At 31.5% G+C, this 26,956-nt stretch overlaps 5 protein-coding genes across 10 annotated transcripts; 3 read left to right on the plus strand and 2 right to left on the minus strand.

The window, feature by feature from the left end:
* The first annotated feature begins 4,424 nt into the window (after positions 1-4,424).
* LOC105668795 (uncharacterized) lies at positions 4,425-9,087 on the plus strand. 2 transcript variants are annotated; one of them, XM_012361379.2, is made up of 7 exons: positions 4,425-4,875; positions 5,045-5,279; positions 6,828-6,969; positions 7,155-7,466; positions 7,682-7,829; positions 7,903-8,177; positions 8,366-9,087. In XM_012361379.2, the coding sequence occupies exons 2-7, from the start codon at positions 5,071-5,073 to the stop codon at positions 8,576-8,578; spliced, it is 1,299 nt and encodes a 432-aa protein (XP_012216802.2). In that variant the 5' UTR covers positions 4,425-4,875; positions 5,045-5,070; the 3' UTR covers positions 8,579-9,087. The 2 variants fall into 2 exon arrangements, with proteins under 2 accessions (XP_012216802.2, XP_067208728.1); XM_067352627.1 differs by lacking the exon at positions 4,425-4,875 and having other exon boundaries at positions 4,966-5,279.
* prtp (pretaporter) lies at positions 9,054-11,315 on the minus strand. The gene is made up of 6 exons (XM_067352630.1): positions 11,181-11,315; positions 10,741-11,106; positions 10,444-10,587; positions 10,255-10,363; positions 9,888-10,172; positions 9,054-9,779 (listed from the first exon to the last, which is right to left on the minus strand). The coding sequence occupies exons 2-6, from the start codon at positions 10,917-10,919 to the stop codon at positions 9,318-9,320; spliced, it is 1,179 nt and encodes a 392-aa protein (XP_067208731.1). The 5' UTR covers positions 10,920-11,106; positions 11,181-11,315; the 3' UTR covers positions 9,054-9,317.
* Positions 11,316-11,676: 361 nt separating this feature from the next.
* On the plus strand, positions 11,677-14,520 carry LOC105668798 (protein PFC0760c-like). Of its 3 annotated transcripts, none has more exons than XM_012361388.2 (6): positions 11,677-12,015; positions 12,134-12,402; positions 12,678-12,834; positions 13,011-13,118; positions 13,318-13,599; positions 13,755-14,520. In XM_012361388.2, the coding sequence occupies exons 3-6, from the start codon at positions 12,688-12,690 to the stop codon at positions 14,040-14,042; spliced, it is 825 nt and encodes a 274-aa protein (XP_012216811.1). In that variant the 5' UTR covers positions 11,677-12,015; positions 12,134-12,402; positions 12,678-12,687; the 3' UTR covers positions 14,043-14,520. The 3 variants fall into 3 exon arrangements, with proteins under 3 accessions (XP_012216811.1, XP_012216807.1, XP_012216808.1); XM_012361384.2 differs by having other exon boundaries at positions 11,677-11,958; XM_012361385.2 differs by having other exon boundaries at positions 11,677-11,935.
* Positions 14,521-14,571: 51 nt separating this feature from the next.
* LOC105668810 (leucine-rich repeat protein 1-like) lies at positions 14,572-17,029 on the minus strand. The gene is made up of 4 exons (XM_012361425.2): positions 16,261-17,029; positions 15,532-16,092; positions 15,072-15,361; positions 14,572-14,965 (listed from the first exon to the last, which is right to left on the minus strand). The coding sequence occupies exons 1-4, from the start codon at positions 16,417-16,419 to the stop codon at positions 14,749-14,751; spliced, it is 1,227 nt and encodes a 408-aa protein (XP_012216848.1). The 5' UTR covers positions 16,420-17,029; the 3' UTR covers positions 14,572-14,748.
* A 13-nt stretch (positions 17,030-17,042) lies between these two features.
* On the plus strand, positions 17,043-26,934 carry cnk (connector enhancer of ksr). Of its 3 annotated transcripts, none has more exons than XM_012361422.2 (12): positions 17,043-17,226; positions 17,908-18,497; positions 18,887-18,997; positions 19,073-19,323; positions 19,523-21,798; positions 21,995-22,124; positions 22,199-22,693; positions 22,766-22,915; positions 23,002-23,735; positions 23,824-24,222; positions 24,306-24,541; positions 24,658-26,934. In XM_012361422.2, exons 1-12 carry the CDS (start codon positions 17,169-17,171, stop codon positions 24,874-24,876), a joined length of 5,649 nt encoding a protein of 1,882 aa, XP_012216845.2. In that variant the 5' UTR covers positions 17,043-17,168; the 3' UTR covers positions 24,877-26,934. The 3 variants fall into 3 exon arrangements, with proteins under 3 accessions (XP_012216845.2, XP_012216847.2, XP_012216846.2); XM_012361424.2 differs by lacking the exon at positions 17,043-17,226 and adding an exon at positions 18,691-18,814 and having other exon boundaries at positions 18,358-18,497; XM_012361423.2 differs by lacking the exon at positions 17,043-17,226 and adding an exon at positions 18,691-18,784 and having other exon boundaries at positions 18,358-18,497.
* Positions 26,935-26,956: the final 22 nt, after the last annotated feature.

Here is a 26,956-nt window from a genome sequence, read left to right on the forward strand (position 1 = left end):
AAGTTTTGATTGCGCTTAAGTGTTTCTATTTGAAAATTTATAAAATATATTATGCTCTTATATCAAAATTTGTTTTTGTTTTTAAATTAAAGTAATTGTATTTAATTAAAATAATTTCTAAGAATTTTATATTAAAAATAATCAAATTTTCAAGTAGTTCTTGTATCCCACTTTAAATGCATATGTGTGTGTTTTATGTTTATAGACACATGAGATAACAAAAATTGAAACAAATACGCGGTTTCCAATCTTTAAAAAAAACGCCGAAATTATCAATTATTTCCGCAAAATAATGTGATTTAGGCGCTATCCAGTGATTGCGCACGTCAACTATTTTCCAACTAGTCGCGCTCTGTCGCTAAGTAGTGTCTCCCGCCAGTGATGTCAGATTTGAGACGCAAGCAGTATGAGAAAGGGAATACATTTTTTCAACGCCAAAAAGACATTAAAAAAAAAAACATTTTTACTGCGCCGGAAAGATGTCCCAAAAAAGACATTTTTTCGACGCCGGAAGGACGTTTCAAAAAGGATGTCTTAAGACGTCCTAAAAAGACGTCTTAAAGACGTTTAACAAATTTAAGAATGTTTTAACAAATTTAAAAAAAAACGTCTTAAAGTTTGCGGAAACGATAAATACATATTGGAAATTTGATTGGTCGCTCTTTATTGTGCAAAACATGTCACAACTTTGCACACAAAATTATTATTGTATTATATACATATTTGACACAAGAGATAGGAAAATGAGAGTTGGAATGCACGTTTTTAATATGGTAATTTTTTAATTCATGTATATAGTTAGCATAATATTTTGTAAATAACTGATAACAGAAAAAAAAGAAAGTTATATTTAATATATATTTCCCACAGAAAACCTTTAACATATTATCTAAAAACTGTTCATTCAATGTTATCGAACAGAGGTAACATTATTTTCCTACACTAACTTGTTTCAACTAGATTTCTAATCTTCTCTTATAATTGTCGTTTCTAATTATTTCACGAAAACAATAATGACGTGCGTGCGATGACAGAACACGCACTGTATTTATTTGCGTCTGATAATTGCGTGGACGAATTATCTCCAGCATGCCGCTCACACAAATTTCAACACAACAACATCAATTGCTCAAAAAAAAGTCATATAGATAATGAAATGGTATTATCGGATGATTGTTCACCCTCTTACGACAGTAGTGTATGTAATACGAATTTATTTAATTTATAAGCACTATTCTTTATATACGCAGACTTATTTTCTTTTATTGATTTTATAAATTTGAAATATGTTTTTTATCGAAAATTTGATGCAACCAGATGCAACATATTTTTAAAATAATTAATATTGAAATAATAATGTTTTTATTGAATATATATACATATTTATATGAATAATAACTTGTTTATCTTTGTCTAATATTGCAGAATAAATTTAATAAAAATGTAAGAATAGCTCAAATGTCATAAATTTCGTAAATTTGTGGTGCAACAATGTAAGCGCACGCGATAAACTGATAAGATACTTCAATGAAACATTACGCTAAAATACAGTAGTCCAAAATTGTTATCTTTATAATGGAAGATTCCTTTGCGAATAGAGATCAGACACAGAATCAGCACACAGAATTTTAATTAAGTACTGATAGTAGAAATAATAGTTTAACTATTTGCAATCTTTTTATTATACAAATTAATTATTTATTAATAATCATGAATTCAAAACATATAAATGAAATTCGAAAAATAGAAGTTTATTATGTGATATGTAATTGTATTGTGAGTTATAATCTTTTCATTAATTATTTTTGTTTAAAATAAATTTGTATAATTTGCTGTTGCATTATATATATGTATTACTTCATCACAGATATTATTAATTAAAAAATAGCATTCTATAATTGTATGTTTAATTATTATATATGTTGGTTCTATAATAAAACTTGTATACTATTTGTGATACAATAGAATTACATATCTAAACGGTAATCTTAATGTTAAATATTTTTATATTTTTAAGTAATCTACATTAAAATGAGTTCACTCTTTTGCTGATTTGTTATTACATATTATCGCATACTGTTAATCTGCAAACATTAAATATTTTAAACTATATCTTATTAAGTAAAAAAAACATAATTGTTTAAGTATAAAAAATAACTATTAGATTTTAGAAATTGAATTCTGAAGAACGGCCTGACAGACTATTATGAAATCGTTTATGCGTTTTAAACATAAATTGACTCTTATCAAATGTGATAAAAGATTTCAATGGCCCAATGTTTCTTCTACTTTTATCTCCCAGTTGTAAAAAGGAAAGTAGAAAAACATCGGGACCTAAATATTTATTTTGACGAGATTTTTATACGCCCACTTATAATATAAAAAAATATTTATATTGTATTTTGACTCTTCAATGTATTGCGAATGCACACAACTACATTATGCCTTGCGATAATGGCACTACAATTTTATATCGGAATTATATAGCTTTCACATAAATTACATTGATGAATCGCGATACTTTATATTTTGCGCGATAAATGTAATTAACTTGAAGGGTAATAACACCAAATTAAGTTTACAATTTATATGATTTACGAATACATATTCGATACTGCATAAGTATTGCAATGCAGATAATTACATGTGTATCTTTTTTTCAGAGTACATCTTTTTCTGTTACATACTGACTGAAATCGGAAAGAGCATTCTCGGTTGATGAAATGTTCCGTCTTTTTGCAATCAAGCAACTGGGTATTATCAGTAACTGGAATATATCGAACATAAATATTAAAATTCATATACGATCACATGTTCACATGGCACTTGGTAAGAATTCAAATTTGCATGTTATTTATATTGTATACATATTTTAAATAGACTGAGTGATTGAAAGAAAGTGACATTAAGTGAACCAAGATATAAATAATTAAAGAACTTTTACAAATATAGACTCATGCTCGACGCATGTTGTACGATTAACGATAAAAGCGACTATCATAATCTCATGTCTATCTTTATATTATGCAAAAATTAATCTTAGAGTCAACAGATTAAAATCCGAAGTCACATCACGATTGCAAAATTTATCATTTCTAAAGATGTTCCATTCAAGACGTCGATTAATCGTACAAAGGCACAACAGCATACAAATACACATACAATCTTTTCATATGATGCAATATCTTACTTCCACTTCCTCACATTTCTGTCTAAAAAGTTGAGAAGAACCGGAAAAACATGTATTATACAAAAAATGCAGTTAGTTACGGCGATGCCTTTTAGTCGGAATTGCTTTAGATAAGTACGAGGAAATCAATAACAAGAAAATATTTTACCTTTTACATTCCTTTAGTCTTAACCAATTTTATCGTGTTCAACCAGCGATTTCAGTGACCAGAAATGTTACGGTAATGTTACGATTAAGGAAAAATTATCGTTTCGACCTGTCGCAATGTGTACGACAAAACATATAACTATCCATTTATCTCGAAACTTGTCGCGACATACTTTTTTGCGCGCGCTACTTAACTGCCTCTAATTATATATACGCAAACACAAAATACGAATGAGATTCTGAAAAAATAATTTTAATATCGTTCAATACGACGTTTTTTAACACATTCACTTTTGCCTGTTTATTTTAGCTCTTTACAGTTTATTTTAGCTCTTTCTATAATTCATACACTATATCTTTTTCTTGAGTGTATCAATTATACATATTCTGTTCTTACATTTAATCAGGAAGTTTTTTTATTAAATTGATTGTATGTGTGTATAAATGTAGATACATAAGATTATTCATAAATCATGTGTCTAATGAATAGTAAACTTGTTAAGGAAACGTGCAATCAATATAGAATATAAAAAAATTTTTTAAATTATTATTAAAAATGACAAGACTCAACTAATAATCAAATTATAAAATAATAGGAGCAAAAAGAGTTAGACTGCTAGATTTCAATGCGAACTTGTATTGTGTTATTAAAACCGTTAATATACATAGTATATAAGTTTCAAACTGTCATCAGGCTATTCTCAATATCATATAAATAAATTAAATATGAAAACGCACGCTGACAATAAGAATCTTTTACAATAAGATGTTTCACATCAAATATAATTTATACGCAAAATCTGTTGCAGGATTAATGAAAATTGTTAAGGTATTAAAAATGATACAGTACACAATAATGTTCGTCGATTTGTCAAAAAAGAAATGGAAGAGAACGAAAAGATAATTAACAATCTGATTCTTAAACCAGTAACTATCTTTATTAGATATATAATTTCTTGATAATATAATGTTTATAAATACAATATTTATTTTTCTTTTGTATTAATTTACGATAATCTTGAAACTTCTCTCAAAATTTTGATTTCAATAATGTGTACACAGATTTTATCACAGATTCCCGCGGGGCATTGGTGCTGACTGTAAACTTGCCACGATTTCATCAGAAGGAGACACGCTGTAACCTGTGTAAAAAAAAACATGTGTTCCATAAACTGGTAGCGGGGAGATCGGACAGTAAGAGTAATGCAATATGTGGACTTGCTTTCGTTTGGACAGTCTTAGTCCAGTCTTTGGCCGAGCCAGGTCAAAGAACCATTCGCTTCCGATAATTACTGTGTTGAGTGCAATCTTTCGTGGTTTTTCTCGTTTTCACACTTCAATATATCAGATCGAGCACGATTTTGCTGGCAGAACGTGTTGACACGTTTATCACGTTTTTATATCAACGGTTTTATCAAATTTAGTGATATAATATTGCAAAATTGTGCTTAATTAATTGCTGATTACTACAGTATAGATTTCTAATTGAGAAATTTTTCTTAATTTAAAAGAAAAGAGGAAACGACGCGCGGTAAAGCGTACGTAATATTTTCGTCTATATTCTTAAGTATATTTCTTTTTTATTTTTGTAGAAGTATATTTTTTATTTTGTGCTTTGATATATTTATTTAATTTTTTTTTTTTTTTTTTTCTGAATTAAGCAGTCAAAAATTTTTTGTAAAAATAATATGACTTCCTCTGAAACAGGATTTATTGAGAAACTATTGAAAACTATGCCAAGTAGTAAGACAAGAATCGCTATCGTGGGTGGTGGGGTAGCTGGTTTGGTGGTAGCCCGTCATGTAGTATCCAAATTAGATACTTACAGTTTCACTCTGTTTGAGCAAACTGATACGATTGGCGGCACATGGATCTATACCGATGAAACACATTTTGACAAGTATGGGCTTTTGATTCATAGCAGCATGTACAAGAATCTGAAGTGAGTATATTATTTCTAAGTATATGGTTTATCACTCTCTGACTTCTCCAAAAGTGAACATTATTTTACTATTGTGAATCAACGAAAACTTTCTGAAAATTTTTAATCATGATATTGATTATGAAAATTAACTTACTAATAATTGGCATCCTCATCCTTAACATCATACAACTCAAAATTTAAAAAATGGCGTGCGAATATCAACACATAAGCGATGATAAATGAAATTTGTTATATTAGTCCGATTAGCGTTTTCGCAAATTTTAATCTATGTATTAAACGGAATTCTAAAGAAGATCGAATTTAGGTTGAACCGTCAATGTTATTGAAATTGTTTTTATAGTACACACACGCGAACGCCTAGCTTTGACCGTTTTGCTTCTTATTTATTCCTTTGATTTTGATTTTATATTGGCCTTTGAATAATTTTATTTTAAAATATAATTAGAGAGATTTTATCATATAAAATAAAACTGATACTTTTTCATCAGGCTGCTCGAATTGCTTTTCAATGATTATTCATAACTCTTTTATAATAAAAATACAATGCAATTATGACATAGAACAAATTATATATTTTTAAATGGGAAACAGGAAAATTAAACGATTTCATAGTAAACGAAAACAACAGAATTTCACCAAATTTTGCATATTCGTACTTTATACATTTATACTTGACTGGCCTATATATTCCGATAAATAAAATGACGAGAAGAAACTTTAGAAAGAAAATGCTTTTTTTCCTTCGGTGCTCCATTATAGAGACAATAAAAATTTTCATTCATCCAATCACGAGAAATAAACATGGTAATCGAGTTTTTCACGCGTATGTGTGCGTATGGACTTCTACCCACGAGACACCCGGTCTAATAAGATAAACTTTGTTTAATACGCGATACACTTTGTGACATTTTAACGAGATTGTTAAGTATTTGATGACTAGTACCGGAAAACGGACGAACACGTCGACGATAATCTGATAAATACAGTAGAATACTGATCAGCAATGCAAATTAAATGGCCATTGGGCGATAAGACGACCGATTCAAGAATTCTTACGGATATAACGGCATTTTTGCGCGGAATTGGCCGGAATACGAATACACATATTAATTTAATTCCTTATTTGCAAATTTTGCAACATAAATTTCCTTCCTTATTATACTCGCGCAAATTCTATAAATTTTCAATAGTCTTTATTTTAGTTTCAAAAATAGCAGCAACAAAACTAAAGTAAATAAAAACTGATTAAATTAAAATTAAAACTATACTTAAAAAAAAATATTTTTTAAAAATTTTTGTCGCCTTACATAAATCATATTTTGTAATCACAATATAAAGACAAAAATCTTTATTTTTTATATTATTCGCTTCTTCAAAAACGGTAAAATAACTCGCAACTTCGTTTCATTTCGTCATCATTTGACGATAAATCAATAGGTCGTCATATCTTTTGAACTCCGAAACATCAGTAAAAATTATGTGCGTGATCACCTCAATTGTGTGAGAATCATCTAAGAAAATATGATTTCTCTTTGTGTGTTTCAGAACGAATATACCGAAGGAAGTAATGCAAATTCCCGATTTTCCTTTTCGAAATCAAGGAGGTCCGTCTTTCGTTCATCACAGCGTAATAAGGCAATACCTTTTGGATTATGCAAGACACTTCAATCTTTATCCGTACGTTAAAGTAAGTTCTTTTGAATTGCATAAGTCATGGAACTCAAAATCGAATTATATTATTTACTTTCGTCTTGCTTTATTAAACACACGATGTGTAAAAATAAGAAGCGTTTCTTTACCAATCTAAAAGTAAAAACTTGCACCACGGCGAAATATTGCTCGCTCTTGACTTTGGATTGTGCTCGTTTTTAGCTGCGCACCGTGGTGAAGCATGTAGAGCCCGAAACTTTGAAAAATGGCCAAACGTTGTGGACGCTGACGTACGAGGATCTGGAATCTAAAGTAGAGACCACGAAAACTTTTGATGCCGTGGTACTGTGCAATGGTCATTACACTGTCGGTCATGTTCCACATATTCCAGGTATCGAAAATTTCCCCGGCGGATGCATTCACAGCCATCAATACAGAGTGCCGGAAGTCTACGCCGGCAAGAAGGTTTGCATACTCGGCGCGTCCTGGTCCGGCATCGATATCGCCATCGAGGTCTCGCAATACGCTGACAAGGTACGCTGGCAAAACCCTATGCTATTAATTGTCTACAAACATAAAATTACAGTTCTATTTATCAACAATTAAGTTTTTAACTTCTAAATTTTTTATAATATTATATTTATAATGAAATAATTAAATCCAATAATTTCTAATTAATTTCTAATTTAAAATTTTTCTATAGTAATATATGGAATGTCAGTTTTTTTTTTTTTTTTTTTTGTTTCTAGGTATATTTGAGTCATAATTTGCCAGAGCAGATTGAATCGAAATTGAGCAATGTCGAGCAAAGATCTGGTATTGAGTCCATCCAAGGAAATGTCTTCATTTTCCGCGACGGCTCCTCGGCGGAAGTGGACAATTTCATATATTGCACTGGTAACAATTCAGAATATTATAATTCAGAATATTTAATTAGCTTTCATTATTCATGATAATCAGTTTTCCTCAGGTTACAAGTTCACGTATCCCTTTATGTCAACTAAAGTTGAGATACGTACGGACGACAATCATGTTGAACCTATTTACAAACATCTGGTGCACATGGATTACACGAATCTATTCTTCATGGGCTTACCGGGAATTGTGATACCGTTTCCGATGTTTCATATCCAGGCACAATATATCCTCGGAATTCTTGAAGATCGCATCAAGTTGCCATCACCGCAACAAATGCGCGAGGAATACGAGATGGAGAAAAAGTCCTTGTTGGACCAAGGCATTCTGGTAAGACTCGCGGTTAAATTCTCAAATTTGCAGCAAAAATTACAGTTTAAGAAATCAAATAAAAAAAAAAAAAAAATACATTCCTTTGAAAGGACAAGATGATACGTATTGATACGTATGGTATACTAACATAAAATTATTTCAAAACATTATGTCCAATTACATTAAGTTATTTTCTTTTTTGTTAGCTGAGACACATCAACAAACTTAAAGATAGACAATGGGCTTACTACGACGAGATTGCGGCCGCGGCGAATGTGCCGAGTTTCCCACCGGTGGTCAAAAAAATTTTCGATCACGTTAGCGAGATGCGCGATATAGACTTCACCATCTATAAGAATTATCAATACCGCATCATCGACAAAGAGAACTTCAACGTGACTTATTATAAGCCTTGTTAGGGTCTACGCGGAAAAAGGAAAATGAATTTTATCGTAAAACAGTTGCATGGGGCTCAAAAAAGCCGAACCTGACGAACTGTTTGTCTCCGAATTACGGCGCCAATTCATCTATTAGAACTTTTTGCAATTCGCAATAAGAAATATAATTTTAATCATTAGCGAATTGCTATAATAATGAAGATCTAATGTAAGCATCAACAAACCGGCTTATTACATCAATGTATTAAACAAGCTTCAATACAATGAAGAAATTATATTAAAAGTCTTTACCATCGATTGCAATGTGTTTTTACGCGACTTTGAATTGCAATGTAGCTTGTTATATTAAACGATAGAAATCGTTTAACATGTTTAAAACAGAAATATTCAAATTAAAATTAAATAAAATTATCGCGTTATATCTCTTATATATATATATAAGAATAAACATGTATATGTTTGTAAGAAAGAAGGTGCAGGAAAGATACAAAATAAATAGACAATCGTAAAGATTGTATTATGGAAGTACATTTGAGATGAGATTACATTCTGGTATGTTATATTCTAACTGTTATTTCTTGTCTCGATGTATAGGATATAAAAATGAAAAAGCTATCGCTTTTGATGATAGATAGTATGATATCGGACGTATATATATATATATATTTATATCATTAATTTCATTACTTAAAATATTATTGGAAATATTATTAGCAAGACTTATTTCAGTGCTTTATCGATAAATTACCGATAAACAAGATTACAATTCGTCATGTGTCTGTAAGTGATTCATCACGAAGTCATACAGATCCTCGAGATTACGCGAGCCGTTGTACTCAGAGACTTTACGTCCGTCCCGGTATAAGTACAACGTCGGAAAACCGTCCACCTCTTGTTCGCTGCATAACTGTTTGCTCGTGTCCAGTGTGCAATCAACTTTAACGATATTCACGTTATCGTTGCCGAAGAATTTCTTACCGAGTTCCTCCCACGTAGGTGCCAAACGTTTGCAATGTCCGCACCAAGGCGCGAAGAACTTCACAAAGGAGAGACCTTTCTCGACACCGTGCTTGAAACTGTCAGCAGTCAGACTTAATATAGTGTGTCGACCTTCGTCGGTATTTTTACTCTTCTGATTCGCCTCGTCAGCGTTCTTGCCCAGCATCATCGACACATAGGCCTTCAGCTCCTCGTGAGTGCGTTGTCCAGTATATTTATCTATCTAGAAATTTACATTTTATTTGTCTAAATATTGAAGTATTATTTTTACGTGAATTAATTCTCCTCCTTTCCGAGAAGAAAAAGAAATTTATAATTTAATTATCAATACCTTTTTCCCATCTTCAATCCACAACAATGTGGGATATCCTTTAATGTCAAATTGACCACAAACACTACGATGTTGGGTGCAGTCTATCCTAGAGATACTAACTGCATCATCATTGCGAAGACTATTAGCCAATTCATCCCATGTTGGTGCTAATTTCTGACAGTGTCCACACCAAGGTGCATAAAACTTGACAAAATGATATCCAGAAGAAATATGCTTTTCGAATGTGTCCTCTGTTAATTCGTTCACAGTTTCTGGAGGAGAACAGACAGGGTCTGATTCATCCTAGAAAATGTTCATTATATTAGATAATTTAGATATTAAATTTGATAAATTTAATATTACATCCAAGATAAATCACATATACCGTAGAAGAAGTGGCTAGTTGATCATTAATAAATGAAGTCAAAGAAGCTAAATCTCGGGTTCCTCTGAATTTGATGCCTTTGGTTTCTCCAACTTTATAAAACTTTAGCCTGCATTTATAAGATGTCAGAATATTATAATGAGCATCTAATATTATTAGCAGATGATGAAATAAGAAAAACTGAATTACGTGGGATAGCCAGTGACATCTTGTTCGCTACACAAAGTGCTCTCAATTGTGCAATCTACTTTGGCGATTCTTACATTACTATCCTCTTCGTGATGCTCTGCTAATTGTTCCCATGTTGGGCCTAATCTTTGGCAATGACCGCACCTTAAATAGAAAATTCCGATGCATTATAATTAAATATGATGTACATTATATCATATCAATACTATTATCATTACTTCAAATAAAAAATTATTTTTTACTATTTAATTAATATTCTGTAAAACGATAAAATATATAAAATGTGCAGTTACTCACCATGGTGCATAGAACATAACAAAGTGATTTTTCTTTTTAATTTCTGCTGAGAAATTCTCATTAGTGTACTGAAGGGTATGTGCATCCTTGTCATGACCATTACTAACTTGACTTAACATAAATAGACAGAATAATATCTGTCGTTTCGATGCGATAAATTCTGCAGGATTAATCGCCATTACGACCGTCGATTTTATATAATTTTTTATTTTCTTCAGACGAAATCTCGTTACACGATATGCGACAGACGTGATGACTCTCGAATTTTTCACTGACACATTTAGCCTTTAAATGCTGAGGTTGCTTCAATCGCGATGGCACCGTGCTGAACAAGATACTCTTAGAATATCTAGATTACGTAATATTCTATTGAAAACGAATAGTATTTTAGTTTTATATGTTCCGAAAATTAAAGAATCTTCTCGTGTGTATTTACTGGCCTGTTGCTCCAAGGCTCGCGCGAATGGATCGAATTGTGGATTCCGCCCTCCATATGATATAAGCCAGTGGAAACAACTATGAAGTTAAAATTACCCTAATCTAAAATTGATTTTATCTCATCACTTTGATTTCAGTCATGAATCTAAAATGTATAAGTAGATCGAGAATTCCGTCAAAAAAGTGCTAGAAGTTAGCAATTTAAGTTTGAAGAGAAAGATAACCGATTTGTAAGTCTATATCTTTCTCTATCTTACTGTACGATCTCATTTTTATAGCGTTTTCAAGTGAATTTTGTTTCATCCCGGCTCAATTAATCACTAATTTATTATGAATTCAAGTTCTTTTATTGGCGTAGATGATGCAAAACGTCATCAATCTTAAGTCTATCAAAATCCGTTCACTCGAAAACGCTATTAGTCCTCTAGTCTATAACTTTTAGGATTGGTTGTGTTCCAACTTCTTGGTTTACCCGTCAGTTATTTATTAATAAATATCAGTAATGCTTACTCGATGGTTGGAATACCGAGTAAAATTATCTCTTGGTTATAACAATAGAAGTTTTACTCGGTATTCCAACCATGGAACCAATAAGAATTACTGAATTTATTAAAAACGTATCATACAAACGTTCTTCAGTGTACGCGTATGGTGCTCGAAGCTCGAAATGGCATTACAAATTAGCATCATTTTGCTATACGCATGTGTACATACATCTTCATATTGTTTTGAATACCCTCGCGTGGTTAGGTCACTGGTAAAAAAAATATATAACGTTAGGTTAGAAAATGTGTCATATTATTTTATGAAATTCAGCAATATTTAGTTATAATTATAGTAAGCGATAATTATAGTAGCGAATAATTATAATTTTATTATTATTATATTTTAATTGCGAAAATACAAAATAATAATACATTGAATTGGTACGGTAAGAAAGTTTATATATTTACAGAAACGGAAATGCTTTAGAGGACACTGCAGTCACAACTTCAAACGTCTTATCCATCAAGAAATAATAAAAATAAAACGTTCACATATATTCACATACATTTATGAAAATGAATATATGTACCATATGTTGATCTTGTATGTTTCATAAATGTTTTGTTATAAAAGTGCAACGTCAGCTGATGAGAGTTGAAGTTTTAGTCAGAAGCACGAATAAAATTAAAAGTGATAGAAGAATCTGTTTTTGATTATTCAAGAATTGATATATATAAGGTAAGCCAAATAGTTCTCCAAATGATTAAGATTTTTGTGTTCTAAAAATGCCATTAAACAAAAAAGTATATTTTTAACAAATATATCATAATATAAATATGAATCAGTTTCTTTTTTAATTATAATTCTTGCTGTTCCTTTTTTTCTTGAAAGGTAAAAATCAAGTGTTAATTAGCACTTTGTCTCTTCATAAATATAGAATATTAAAAACTTATTGAATCCAATTTTATAGAGACAATCTCACATATATATATAATTTAAATTATTTATTTCAGGTCTTTAAAAATGAGTTTACATAAAGATATTGAGAAGGCAACCTCTCTTAAGTGGGTGAATGAAAATGCTAAATTTGTTCGACTGCAAGGATTAAGTCAAGCTGCAAAAGATCGTAAAATGAATGAAAGGAAAGTAAAGAAACCACGAAATATACAAGTTAGTATATATTTAAAACTATGTATGTAATAGTAATACTAAATTTATTTTATAATTTATTATTTTTAATTTATTTATACTTATTTTATATTTATTTATATTTATATTATTTATATGTAATTTATTTATTTTTTTAATTTTTATAAAAATAATTGTTTTTAATTATTTATTTTTAGTTAATGGAAGATGATGATAATGATAGTGATAATTGTTCTGATGGTTTTATGTGTAATAAAACAGAACCTGTTTTTGACAAACATGCAATTTCTGCTGCTATCAAAGAAGTAAGCTAATATTTATCTACTAAAAGATAGACGCTATTGACATAACACATTTTGAGATAAATTTGATTTTTAGTCAAAGAACTTATAATTCTATATACTTTACATCTTCAAAATGTTATATATATTTATTGCACATGCATAAAAGCTAGATAATATAAATGATATTGCAAAATATAAATAATATTGCAAAATATTGTAGGTACATGGTGGTATTGATCTGTCAAACAAACATTTGGAAGAATATTGGTCTGAACATCTTAAGAAAGAAAAATCTCAGAACTTTTCTGAATGTAATGATGTAAAAACATATTCTGAAAATCAATCTAAAGATTTAAATAATAAAAATGTATTAGATATACAAATGCATAAGTTACGTAGGAATGCTGCAATTATGGGAATTTTGAACATCAAAAAGATTTCACTAGAAGATCTAATTAGTTCAAGCGATAAAAACTTTATACAAGAAAAAAACAAATTAGAAGTAAGTATGAGTGAATATTTTACATATATATTATGAGTGAATATCTTTCATATATTATATATATATATATATATATATATATATATATATATATATATATATATATTTAAAACCAATGTTAAATTATTTAAAAAATGTTATTTATTTTATATCAGTATGTTTCAACCAGTGATGTAGTGGATGATGATGATGATTTAGTGGATGATGATAATGATAATCATTATAATTATGATTATGTGGAATCAGTTCCTCATGGTGAAGAGGATGGAATATTTATTCATCCTTTACAAAGAGGAATAGATACAACAAAATACAAAGATGTGGATTTTACCTCACAACGCATTGGTAAAAAGACGAAAATAACGCCAAAAAGTTACTTTCTCAACACAAGAACAGATGATACTTCCTATGACTTTATAAAGAAAACAGTACAACGTAATTAATAAATATCATAAATATGTTTAGTGTTTGTTACGTTATACATAAATATGTTGTCTTTTTACGTTAAGAAATATCATGTAAATATGCAAGAACAGATTCATTACATCAGATAAAATGGGATGTAAAACTGTAAAAACTGTAATTTTTTATGCTGTAAAAACATATTCATTGGCGTATTAGAAAAAATAGAAATGGCTTCACCTTGTAACATAAGAAATCTTTAGGTTATAAGATTCATAATGATTAATACAATAATTTGGGCTACAATATGATGAATGAGTATCTTATACAACAATCTTCATTTTATAAACAGTAATACATTTTATTATGCACATATTATATAATGTTTTGTATTGTTACTATGTAATAATATATCAATATTTTGTAAACATGGTAGAATATATGGTAGAAAATTTTGTATACTACAAAAAGTTGTATTGATATTTATTGTTTTTAATAGCAATAAATTTTATATTAATATTTTTGTTGTTTAATTAAAATTATTCAGAGAAGAGAAGTAATAAAAATATATTTGCTAAACTGATAGTACAAAGAATTTATTACGGATACAGTATATAAAATAAATATGATGTAAAGAATCTATAAAATAGTTTATTTCTATTAGAATTATTTTAATTATACTAAGTTTTATGTAAATAGAAATATTAAAACATTTTAGATTTACATTTACACTTTAGTATTTACACATCACATTTTGCCATAAAAACATTTTGTTGAGCAAAAATAACACTCAAGTTTTGCATGTTTTTCTGCCCATTGATACTCAAGAGCTATCATAGCTGGAGAAAAACTATTAACTTTTCTTATATAAGAACCAAAGCAGGCATTTCCACATGTGTAGCAATATTTTGCTTCATCTAAATTTTTAGACAATATATTTGGTAACCGTACATTATATTGTAACCTGAAAATATATCATAATTATTATTCTAATTCGTATTACAAATTTCAATCATCAAATCATCAAATTATATATACAATAAAAGTAGAAAAAAGTAGAAGCAACAAACCTAAATTGTAGAATTACTTTAGCAGCCAATTCTTCAAGGGTTAGCCATTGTATGTTATTATTTATTTCATTTTTACATTCTGCAAAGAGATTCTCTGTAATATTTAGAAACTGCAGTTTCAAGTATTTTATAGTTCCTGGTAAAAATGTCAATTTGTTGTTTGACAAGAATAAAAAGTTTAAATTTTTCAGATTTCCAATATTTTGGGGTAACTCTGTTAAAAGATTGTTACAAACACTCAATCTAATCAAAGCTTTTAACTTTCCAACTTGTACTGGTAATTCTTTTAGCTACAAATAATAAAATAAATTATTAATAACTGGTAAGGAATTATAGTAACTACAGTAAATATAATAACATAAAAGTAAAGTATAATAATAAATTAAATATTTTTATAGATAATTTGTTTCATTGATTATTTGCATGATATCTTAGCAGCTAGAGAAAAATTATGATTTACCTGATTATGATTTATTTCAAGGTTAGTCAATTTACTCTTAATAGCAGATTGTTCTAGCCATTCCCATTTAGATACAGGACAAGATTGATTCAGTCCAAGACAATTGTGTGATAGATTAAGATTCTGAAGATTTGGCAAAGTGCCCAATTCTTTTGGCAAGAAAATAAGAGAATTTTTTGATAGATCTAAAACTCTTAGACTTTGCAGTTGCAAAATTTGTCGGTCAAAGGACCTTCTGTTTAATCCAGTTATAAAAAGTTGTTGTGTTGTTTTTGGAAAACCTTGTAAAACTGGATATTCAGATATTTTCTTTATTACAACTTTTGTTGCCTGAAACTTTTGTTTCAGAGATTTAACATTAACTGTAGGATTAAATATAGGAATATTTTTTATAGTTATCTTTCCCTCATTTCTTGTCTGATACAGTATATTAAGAAACATTCTTAATTGAAGGATATCTTCACTTTGAATAATTAGATTATGACAGGGTTGTTTAAATTGAATTGTAGCCTTGCCCGCATTGACATACTTATGGAACATCCGTTCTATGTTATCAATAATCTGAAAAAATTGTGAGATTTGTTTGCTATTTTTTAAAGATAATGAAAACAATTAAAACATTGCAGATACTATAGAAATTATTAATAAATGTTAAAGCTAATTTGTCTTTTAAGTTTAAAAAATCTGATAGATAATTTATGATCAAAGAAAACCTATTATGCACCTTACCTCATATTTTTCGACTTGTGATTTCCCTATTATTTGCCAATAAAGGTATGGATCTGGACATTCTGCAGATTTCTTAGCGAATGTTAATATAGATTTTTGCCGTGACTTGTTGTAAGATAATGTTCTATCGCAAAACGCAATATAGCAATGTAACTTCATCGTTATCGTTTTGCAAACATCTGTACTTAATATTTACTTTAATACTGAAACAATTAAATTGTTCTTGAAAGATGTTTATTTCTCAAAACTCGTAACGCAACAATTTGTATAAAAACGCCACTCTCTAAGTAAGAACGTTCAAGCATGTAAGAATACATGCTATGCGTCAACTGTGAAAAGAAGTTGTGCGTAAATCCCGCTCTCGTTTCGCTTTCAAAAAAGCATCGATTGGATACTACATCACTACCAACCACTTGCTGTGCGCTGCATGTTTTGGCACATCTTCATTTCAGCTGATCGTGTTATAGAAAAATATTTGTAGTAGCATGATCGTTTAACAAAAACAAAGAGAGAAAAACACAATCCCGCTGTTTTTTTTTCTCTTATATATTATGTAGTTTTAATCTAATTTCAATTCGAAGTAAAACAAAATTTAGTATACAGTGGAAACTAGACCTATACATATATCGTCCAATAATTAATGTTTACACTGTGTTTAACGTCCAATAAGAAGGAAGTTCTTTCTAGACATTTCTAGGAACTTTGCTTAATGCCATTTGTTCGCCATGCCATTTGTTCGCCTGACAACACTGCTCGATCGACGCGGTGCTGCACGCACCGACCGCGCGCGCTCGAGACTGACATTACAAAGCAGAATTATCGACAGAGCGGATAGTGCGAATGGGATGGCAACGGACGGATTGTAAGAACTTTAGTATTTCGTGCGGGAATCGATATACGGTCGGGTCATGGCGTATGTCAATGTAGCCGAGTGGAAAACAGACCAAGTGTGCGAATGGCTGAAAGGTGCGAAGGCAATGTTTTATTAGTGCTAATAATGTGTTTACGATTAATCGTGGGAAAACGGTCCTGTTCCCAAAAACATGTCGGAATGCTATTCAGTTTCGCGTGTGAAAATCCATTCCCTCTCCGTGTATATACGTCCTCGCAGTCCCTGCCCCTCTTCCGCTCTACCGCCCTACCCTTTCTTGTCAGTTCATTAAGGCGTGTAGAAGACCTTCATTCATTCATTCATCTGTTCGTTCGATGCGGTTGCGTAATTCTCATATGATTTCCAGCGTCCCCGCTGAAATTCGACGTTGATTGATTAATCGTTGACGATAACTAACGATGTTTTACAAAAAGTAACAATACTGTCACTCATTTGAAGTGAAAAAGTTTATAATTTTTATCACTAATTTATTTATATCTTATGTATTTTAGATGTTATTTTGCTGTCAGAATGATAAATACACATAAACATAATAAAAAGAACAATTTTCAATTGTACAAAGACTATAATACTATTTAATTATTAAATTCTGTGTAATTTCTTTGTTAAATTCTTGTTTGCGCCAATTATATTCATTCATTCTCTACATGCGATGGAATTCCTTTCTTAATACTACGTAATTAAAATGATGATGGCCTATTATGACCGAGTTATTCCACGAATATCCCCACTAATTTAATTTTTCTGTGTCACAGGTTTAGATAGTTCCATATTGCCCTATGTCCATAGTTTTATGAATCATAGTATTAACGGGCAACAATTATTGAGTTTACGATCAGAAGATTTAGAACATTTGGGCGTATTGAAACTTGGACATCAAGAAATTATTCTTGAAGCTGTGGAGTATCTAAGAAATTTTCATTTTGAGTTGGATAGAGAAAATTTGCAGCTATTGGCATTGCGACTTTCATGCCAGGCACACAGTTTGCATAATGAATTGTCTCGTCAAACTGATTCAAAACCTGTTACCACTCAAACATTGTCAGATGTGGCATCAGTTGTGATGGCAGTTAAACCTCTTGTGAGATGGCTAGATCGCTCTCCCTTTAGTGGACAATTAGAATATAATGACAAGAAGGCTGAATTAATGAAACTATCTTTAGAAATGGCTACGTGTGCACAAAGGGATAGATTTGCTGAGAAGCCAATCGAAGAAATTAGAACGACTTGTGGTCAATTGGCAAGATTGGCGGATTATATTATTCAAGATATTGCTGATCCTATGATTCTACAGCCTGCTAGTTTAGATCTAGCAACATTAAAAAAAAAATCTGGCGATGATTTGGTAAGTTTTCAACTATTATATAACATAACACTACTTGCGATATCTCAATCACTATGTTATCAAGTTTCCACAAATTTGCATCATAAATATTTGTATTTACATATTTTTCGTGTTTATTTGATTCTATTGCGTGCTGATTGTAAAAGTTTTCTTAATTAAGAAACTACATATTGAATAGCTATATTTACTCTAGAATGATTTGGCACATCATATCCTGTATTGATAAAACCCTATCAAACAACTGTAACATTGTGATGGTGACTTCCTGTCTAGATAATATTTACTTTGTAAGCGGATAATCAAGAAGCATACACTGAGTTAATATATTTCATGAATATATTATATCATGTTATTAATATTATTTTCTTAATTATCAAAACATCTTTTAGGGTTTTTATATTTTACCATCTTTTCACGGAGCACATCAGATAGCTGAAATTAAGTTTGGATCTGCTGCACATCAGTGTGGCAAAATGGAAGAAGGAGATGAGATAGTTCAGGTAATACATTTCTCTATTCGTACGTTATAATTTAATAAATTGTTTAATCTTAAATTATATGTGTAAATTTGTTAGGTAAATTATCAAACGGTAGTTGGTTGGGAGAGGAAGAATTTGCTTGAATTATTTCGTGAAAGCCCAGCAGAAATCCTCTTGACTCTAAAACGTAGACCAAGGCATACTAAAGTTTACGGGCAAATTTACATAAAACCATATAGACTTCCAAGTAACAAAAAAACTTCCTATACAACACGATGGCAACATAATCTCCCATCCCCTAGACCAGAATTATTAACAATACCTGATTTTACAATGCCGTTACCTAGGTAAGCTGCCTTTCTACATGTATCTTCATTGTGGCTGCTAATATTCTTTTTGTAACTAACAACACTGATTTTATATATACATAGTACGTAGTTTTAGTTTAACAAATATAATTTTATCGCATCTTTTGTTTTTTTTTTAATTTAATATTCCAAGTATACATATATTTTTGTATTTAATACAAAATATTTCATTATACAGACATATGCCAAAGAATCCCAGCCCAGAACCAGCAAGTATTTTAGATACAGTTAACATGTTAGACACGATGACTACGGATAGTAGCGATTCGGACAGCGAAGTGGAACCACCTCTTTCGATCCGTCTGTATTCCACAAAACCGAGAAACTTGGTCCAAAGACGAGCTACAATAACAGGTGCCAGTCCCACAACCAAACATGGTATCGATATCGAACAGTTTTGGAAGGAATTGAAGCAAGAGCACAGTACGAGCTTCCAGTTGCGTGACAAAGCGGCATCTTGCGCTCACGGTTTGGATAATGTACCAATAAATATACGACCGCAGACATGTTTAGGATTAGAATCGGCGAAAAGAAGGAAGAAGACTGATGAGCAAGCGGATGATAAAAAGGTACAGTTTACGGAAAAATTGACTGACGCTGAAGGTACTCATCTAGATGATGCGAAAAGAATGCTTTACGACGCAAAAGAAAGGATTACTTCCATGCAGAGCTGCAATGATGGCAGTGCTGTTAGTAAAGATACCATTAGAGAGCACTTGCAAGCATTCACGGATAATGTCGGCAATAGCAATAATTTAAATAATACAACTGTGCCTTTGGATGAATGTAATAATTTTATTAGCGATACATGTAGCATTAGTAAAAACGCGCCGGGAGACAAAGAAAGCGAAATGCGTTATGTTAAAGAACGCGGTAAATTGGACAAAAGTTACAGTACGCCCGCGTACGATCTATCAGATGCCGAGAATAAGGAAGATAGGAAGTTAGCACTTTTTCAAGGTCCATTTTGTAAATTAGATTTACCTGTCCATTGTTCCAATAATGTATCAAGCAGTAATTTAACAAAGACTGATGTTCGTATGTTTACCGAGAGTGCCGATCACAGAAAACCGAAAGATGCGAGCAAGGAGGACAAAGAAGCATCCACCAAGAGATGCGGCGGTAATGTTGCTCAAAAAGTCAGCAACATCGAGAAACAGATTGCGCATGAGAATGCGGACGAACCAGTACGTGTCTTTGGAGTGCCTAAGGAATTAGACTCGCATAAAAGTACCGTACGCATTACAATAAATGACACAAATCTTAGGAATAGCGTAGAGGAGAAAAACCAAAGTGATATTGAATGTAATATATCGGATATAAGTACATGTAACAAAAAGTTAAGTGCTAAGTGCGTTTGTTCCAAAAATTCGGCATGCAATTGTCAGGAAAATACTGATTGTAGTAACTCGGAAATGTTAAACGACGAAGGAATATGTAATAATAATAGCAACAGCACTGAAAGAGACGAAATGTCGCAAAAGTGCGGGAAAATTTTGCAAACGGTCGATTGTGCTTCACCTCAGCATACAAAACTGCTTGAAAAGAAGTCTTCCGTGGTATCAAGAGAGAATTCTATCGAGGCAAAGATACCGTCGAGCAATAACGTCAATTTCGTTGAAGATAACTTGCCGAATGTTATTCATAATGTCTCAAAAATACAGATTAACACAACGTCGCAAGCTAAGGAGATAAAATCCACAGACTCGCCTTTGGCGCACGCCACGGTACAATCTTGCCGCTACATAGAATTACCAAAGGTCGAGTCTGTTAGGAAATACGAAAATAAATCGCATATAACACCGCCAGAACCGCCGCCTCGAAAATATTACACGAAACAAGCGGTACCCGACTTAAAATTAAACAGTACTTCAAAAATTCCAGAGGAGTTAGAAAAACCTCAGGTTCCGGAAAGACCCAGCTTAAGACGAGAATTTAAAAAAGCAGATTTAAATTTACCTACGAATCACGTTAGAAACAATTCAGATTATCAAGACAGAAAGGATCTCTCTGACGTGGGTGCACTTAATTACCCAGAGCATTCAATGGATTTTATTGATGAATCACCAACTATAAATCTAAATGATACAAAGTTCACCCAGTCTGAAATTTCATTATATAATGAAAATTATGACAGATCCAGAGAAGAAAAATATTCGTTTGAAAAGTATGAGCCATTTGTCGAAAAGTTTGCTTGCTCTAGTCAATCTTTAGCAGACTGTTGTAAATCTGATCATTCTCCTCGCAATGTCGAGTGTCCTGACGGTGTAATGCATTCGAAACAACTGGCATCATTCGATCTAAAACCAAAATTATCAGAAAAGGATAAGAGCTTTGAAAAAAGTGTCGTTAATAGAGCTATGATGGTAGCGAGAAGTATTGGCTTGCACGGCACTTTGAGCAAATCCAACAGCAGCCCGAGAAGCAGTAGAAAGCGAAATATGTTACTAGCAAGTAAGTATGATTAAGGAAATATTTAATAAATTTAAAGTATTAAAATTTGAAAAGTTTGTTGAAAAACATTATATTTATTATTTTTTATAAAAATGTATTATATATTTTAACATACAAAATTATTTTCAAAACGATATGTCCTAGTCTTACACTTTTTATTAATTAGAATATAAAGAAATATGTTTTCTTTTTTTAGAAAGGAGAAATGTGTCTGTAAAAGACATCGGTGTCAGTGATTTAGAAGGATGGTTGACATATCGTAGCAGGGGAGCAGGCGGCGCATGGGCGAAGGCCTGGTTTGTGTTAAAGTGTTCATCGCTGTACAGGTAAACTTGTCTAAAAAAAACACCTGATAAATATTGTATAATCAAATAAATATGTACGTTTTATTTTGGATTAGGTTTAAAACTCAAGACAGTATAAAAGCTGACTGTTTGATCGTATTAACGGCTTTTACCGTGTCGCCAGCTGCCGAAGTAAAATCGAGGAAGTATGCTTTCAAAGTATATCACACAGGGACAGTGTTTTATTTTGCCGCCGATACTGAGGACTACTTGATTTTGTGGTTGGATGCGATCAATAAAGGCACTTTAGGCGCGGATACCCACAATCAAAGCATCGGGCTTTTTAGCGAAACCGACGAGAGCGACAGCGAGAGTAGTCACAAGAGCAAAACTAAATGCACACCCGAATCCAAAGCAAATGTGGAAAAGTCATTTAATTCTTTGAAAAAGGTACGCAAGGATGTCGGAGCATTTAAGGATCACGAGATTGGTGGTGCAAGTTTGGATCGAAAGTATTTGAAGTTTCTCGGCACCAGAAATCAGAATATTCCTGTTCCAACGGCGCAATTTCGAAGTTACAGAAGAGTGCTTCCCTCATCAACGCCGAACAAGTAAGTATATTAAGGATATTCCATATCGATACATATTTAACGTTTATTTAAAAATAACCAAACATTTTGCAGGAAAGAAGATTCTAATGCAGAATCTCCGGACTTGCAAATGACAATTGCAGGTAGTACATTTTATGGATTAAGCGCCTCGCAGAGTGCTACGGACATGTCAAGCACGTTGAGCAGCCAAGATATGGGAGATTACCGGAGTGCTACAGATAGGTAATTTTTGTACCGCACATTTTCTGCAACGCATTAAAGAAATATTTGCCACAAAAATAATTCGGACAACATTTATCGTCCATCAGACCTATCGGTAGCCGTAGCAGAAGACTGGATGACTTGCAAGGTTTCATCACGTTGGAAGAATTTATGCTGGCGCAACAAGACGAAGATCAGCGGCAAAATATGATAAACAGATCGTTGTCTTCGCGTGTGACGCCTCTGACCAGTGATCATGTGCATGTGCAACATAGGAATCTGAATGATAACGATACGATATATAACGAGCAAGTTAGACTATTGGGTGACGCATCCTCGAGAAAGGACATGGGTATTTATGGCAGGACTACAGACGAAGCATCAAACAATAATGCTATGTATACTCATTCAAGGAATGCAAATACACACGCGCATGTACCGCGTCAATTCAGCGGGGATGGTCTTGTCACTAGCCGGTTTGAAAGCAAAGGGAAAGATTGCGTAAATGATAAATCTTATAACAAGTGTGTGACAGTGGGCGCCCAGAAAAGGCTCTGGGATGCTTCCGGTTCCGCAGAGAAGAGACAAGCTCATGAGCTCACGAATACTCAGCAGGCAAAGCACGGCGATTCGATTCATTGGAGAAACGTGACGAGTTTAGACAAGCAGGATTCTCCAAGCTATAGTAGATACTATGAGCATGACGCATGTGTACAATCTTCTAATTACGATAGCTACAAGACGCATGATTATCTTACAAATGATTATCTTACTTCGAGGGAGGTTGATACTCTAATAGAGGAATTCAAGACGATGCCAAAGCGGCTTGTTAGAAATGAAGGTAATTTTAATGAAATCTAGTGAAATTATATCATTTTAGCAATACTTACCGATTATTGTTGTTACAATTGTCCTGATTTTTCGCGCAGGTTATCCTGGATCCAGTGGTGATCTCGCAAGTTACGTATCTTCCGAGGCACAACAACGTAATGCAAAAAAAGATGTATCGGTTAGTCGAAAAGGGAGTTTTAATCTCACTAATCGTCACGATTACAATTCTTCCGATAAGAACTGGCTGGATTCGTTGAGACGTGGCGATAAGAAAGGCTCGAGCTGTGATAAAAACCGTTTAAAAAACGTCGCGCAGTACCAACCACCACCCATACCATCGTCACCCTTTGAACAAGAAGGCATGAGAGCTGCGTTCGAAATGCACTTAGATAAGAGCGAACAGGTGCAGAAAGGGAGCCGCCTGAAAAGTCTATTCGGTAGTAAACAGAAACCATGCACATTGGATCTTCCTAAAGATACCCAAAAGACTATACTAGGTAATTGATTTTTATTAAATCTAAATGAAAATTAAATGCAATTTATTTTCGCGAACTGATTTCGAATTCTATTATTCAAATAGGTTCGCCAAGGTTGCACAGAGCGCTTTTCCGTGACAAATGTTGCTTGAATCAATCGCAGCACCGATTGTCCACGCGTTCCAGCAGTCAAAGTCCCGGTGATAGCGGTATCAGCCAGTCTCACAGTTCTTTCAGCGGCAATAGCCCCTCTCAACAGACGCTCAGTCAAAGTTTCAGCTCGGTCAGTTCTGTCAGTGATTGTAGTCCTGATGCATTGACACCCTCTAACATATCAAAGGTATTACAAACGAAAATAAAAATAAAAAAAAAAAAACTTGACAATACAGAGAATTATTTGGTTTTAAAAATTTGACAATACAGACATTTGAATATATGTACAATTACTTTTTTTAGTACGGCAGCGGATACTCATCTGGTCACAAGGGTTTTTCCAATCCTAGCAGGAGCACATTGGCACCTCCAACGTTACCATACATACCACCGCCAACGTCTCCGCCACCTGATTACCCTGGCTTAGAATACCCGCCTGTATTCGAACCTGGCACTTACTCTCTTTCAGATGCATCGTTGTTGCGTAATCGCAATAAGAATAGTCAGAATATAGCCCAGTAACAAGGAATGAACCAAATTCATCTCTTTAACACAACGCAACCAAAGATAATAATTTCTTTCTATTGACGGATTGTATAAATGTTCCGACACAGAGATACAGTTAAATTTGCTGCACATCACGAGGTTAGTATTCCACCATCAAGTATTTCAAAATAACCGTCCATTTCCTGGTTCTACGTGTGTAATACATACAGCACATTCACGCAGTTATCTAAATTATAAAGAGTTTATTTTTCTCTAAAGTGTGCTAAAGACGAAATATATTTTGCAAAGAATATAGAAACGAATATAGTAACACGGAAGACTGAACTAAATATTATCTAACATTACATGTTAAATATCATAAGTAACTGCTTTATCCATTTCGAAATTATTCTGTACAATTCGAAGAAATCCTACTTTGTTATTAATATTATAATTGTTCTTGTTAAAAGTAAATTTTAAAATAATCCATTGTGACACAATCTGAGCAATTTAGAAATTTATATATTACATGTAAATTATATATTTAATGTGTATACTTATATAAATGAGAAAAGCAATAACTTTTATTATATTAATATATATTGTAATTTGTATTTTATAACAGTGTCAATACTTTTTTAAAATATTGACTAATTTTCATAAACTATTCTATATCATATATTTAAAAAAATGACATAGTACATACATACGAATCTTTTATTTATTATAGAAAATTATTTTTTGTTTACATTTTTACAAATAACTTTTTATAATAAATAAAAGATTCATTAACACATTGTATATATTGATAATGGAAACTATCTAATATTGCTCTTTTTTTACAAATATTAAGAAGAAGGTCCATTAGCTCAGTTGATCAGAGATGCACTAGTAATACAAATATTGATATTAATAAGAAAGCATAATATTAAGGAAATGTATATGTAATTAGATATATATTTTTTTACAAGATATATTCTGGATATATTTTTTTTTTTATTTTTAACTATTAATTCGGCATTTAATCATTTGCAGTAAAAATTATATCTTTGTGTATATTTCTAGTGCAAGTGAAATTCTTTTTTCTTTATATAACTTTTTTTTTAAACTACGATTAATTAATGTAAAATATAAAATTAGACATTTCTTTTATTAATAATAAAATATGAAATTTGTATTGAGTTGCAAGACGTTTTTTTTAGCGATTGACGCTTCTTTATTATATGCACTAAGCATGTAAACCTTCAACATCGTTTAAAAATAATTTAGATTTTGTGTAGCAGACAGAAAATATATAATCTATTAAGATAGTGTATGTCTACCAAATATTATCTAAGAATTATGATAATTATTTTTTAATACCACAATTTTACTCAATATGTGAAAATTATAATTCTGTCGTTTGAAATATTATTGTCGTCTTTATATGTTAATAATACTTTTTACATAGAAATATTATAAACGATGTCTTTGATATATAGATCTTATAAATAATTGAAATATAATATATTAATATTTCTTATGTATATTAGCAGAAGATAAACGACTAATTTTAAATGTATTAATATAACATAGAAAATATCATATGCGATAAAGTGCCTACATATTTTTTTCGAAGTATATATATTACTTAAATGATGAAAATAGGATATTTTAAGATTATGATTATATATATACATACATATACCTTTGTACATAGTGAAATTTATATCTTTTTTATATCTTTCTATGGAATGTTATTCAATGTATTGACTATAATTTATGCTCAACAAGTTTTAAAAAGCATTATAAAAGAGAGGGAGAGAGAGAGAGTCGAAAACAATTTTTTATTAAAAAATTTATCGGAAAAACAGGGGAGCGAACGAGTGAGTAAATGCGAGTAAGTCTGAGAGTGCACGTTCTTATTTATATTATCTATCTATTCAATCGCTTTTGTATTACTCTATACTTATTTTATTCACTAGATATAAGCACAAACTAAATTTTTTTATAATAGAAATATGATTATATGCACTGCAGAATTAACAATATTAGTGTGAAAAAATACATATGCACTTTGAAAACTGGCATTAAATTAAAATGATACTTGTTAAACTAGAATTGTATGATTTTCCTG

This window comes from Linepithema humile, chromosome 3 (genome assembly GCF_040581485.1).
Source record: "Linepithema humile isolate Giens D197 chromosome 3, Lhum_UNIL_v1.0, whole genome shotgun sequence".
Lineage (NCBI taxonomy): Eukaryota > Metazoa > Arthropoda > Insecta > Hymenoptera > Formicidae > Linepithema > Linepithema humile.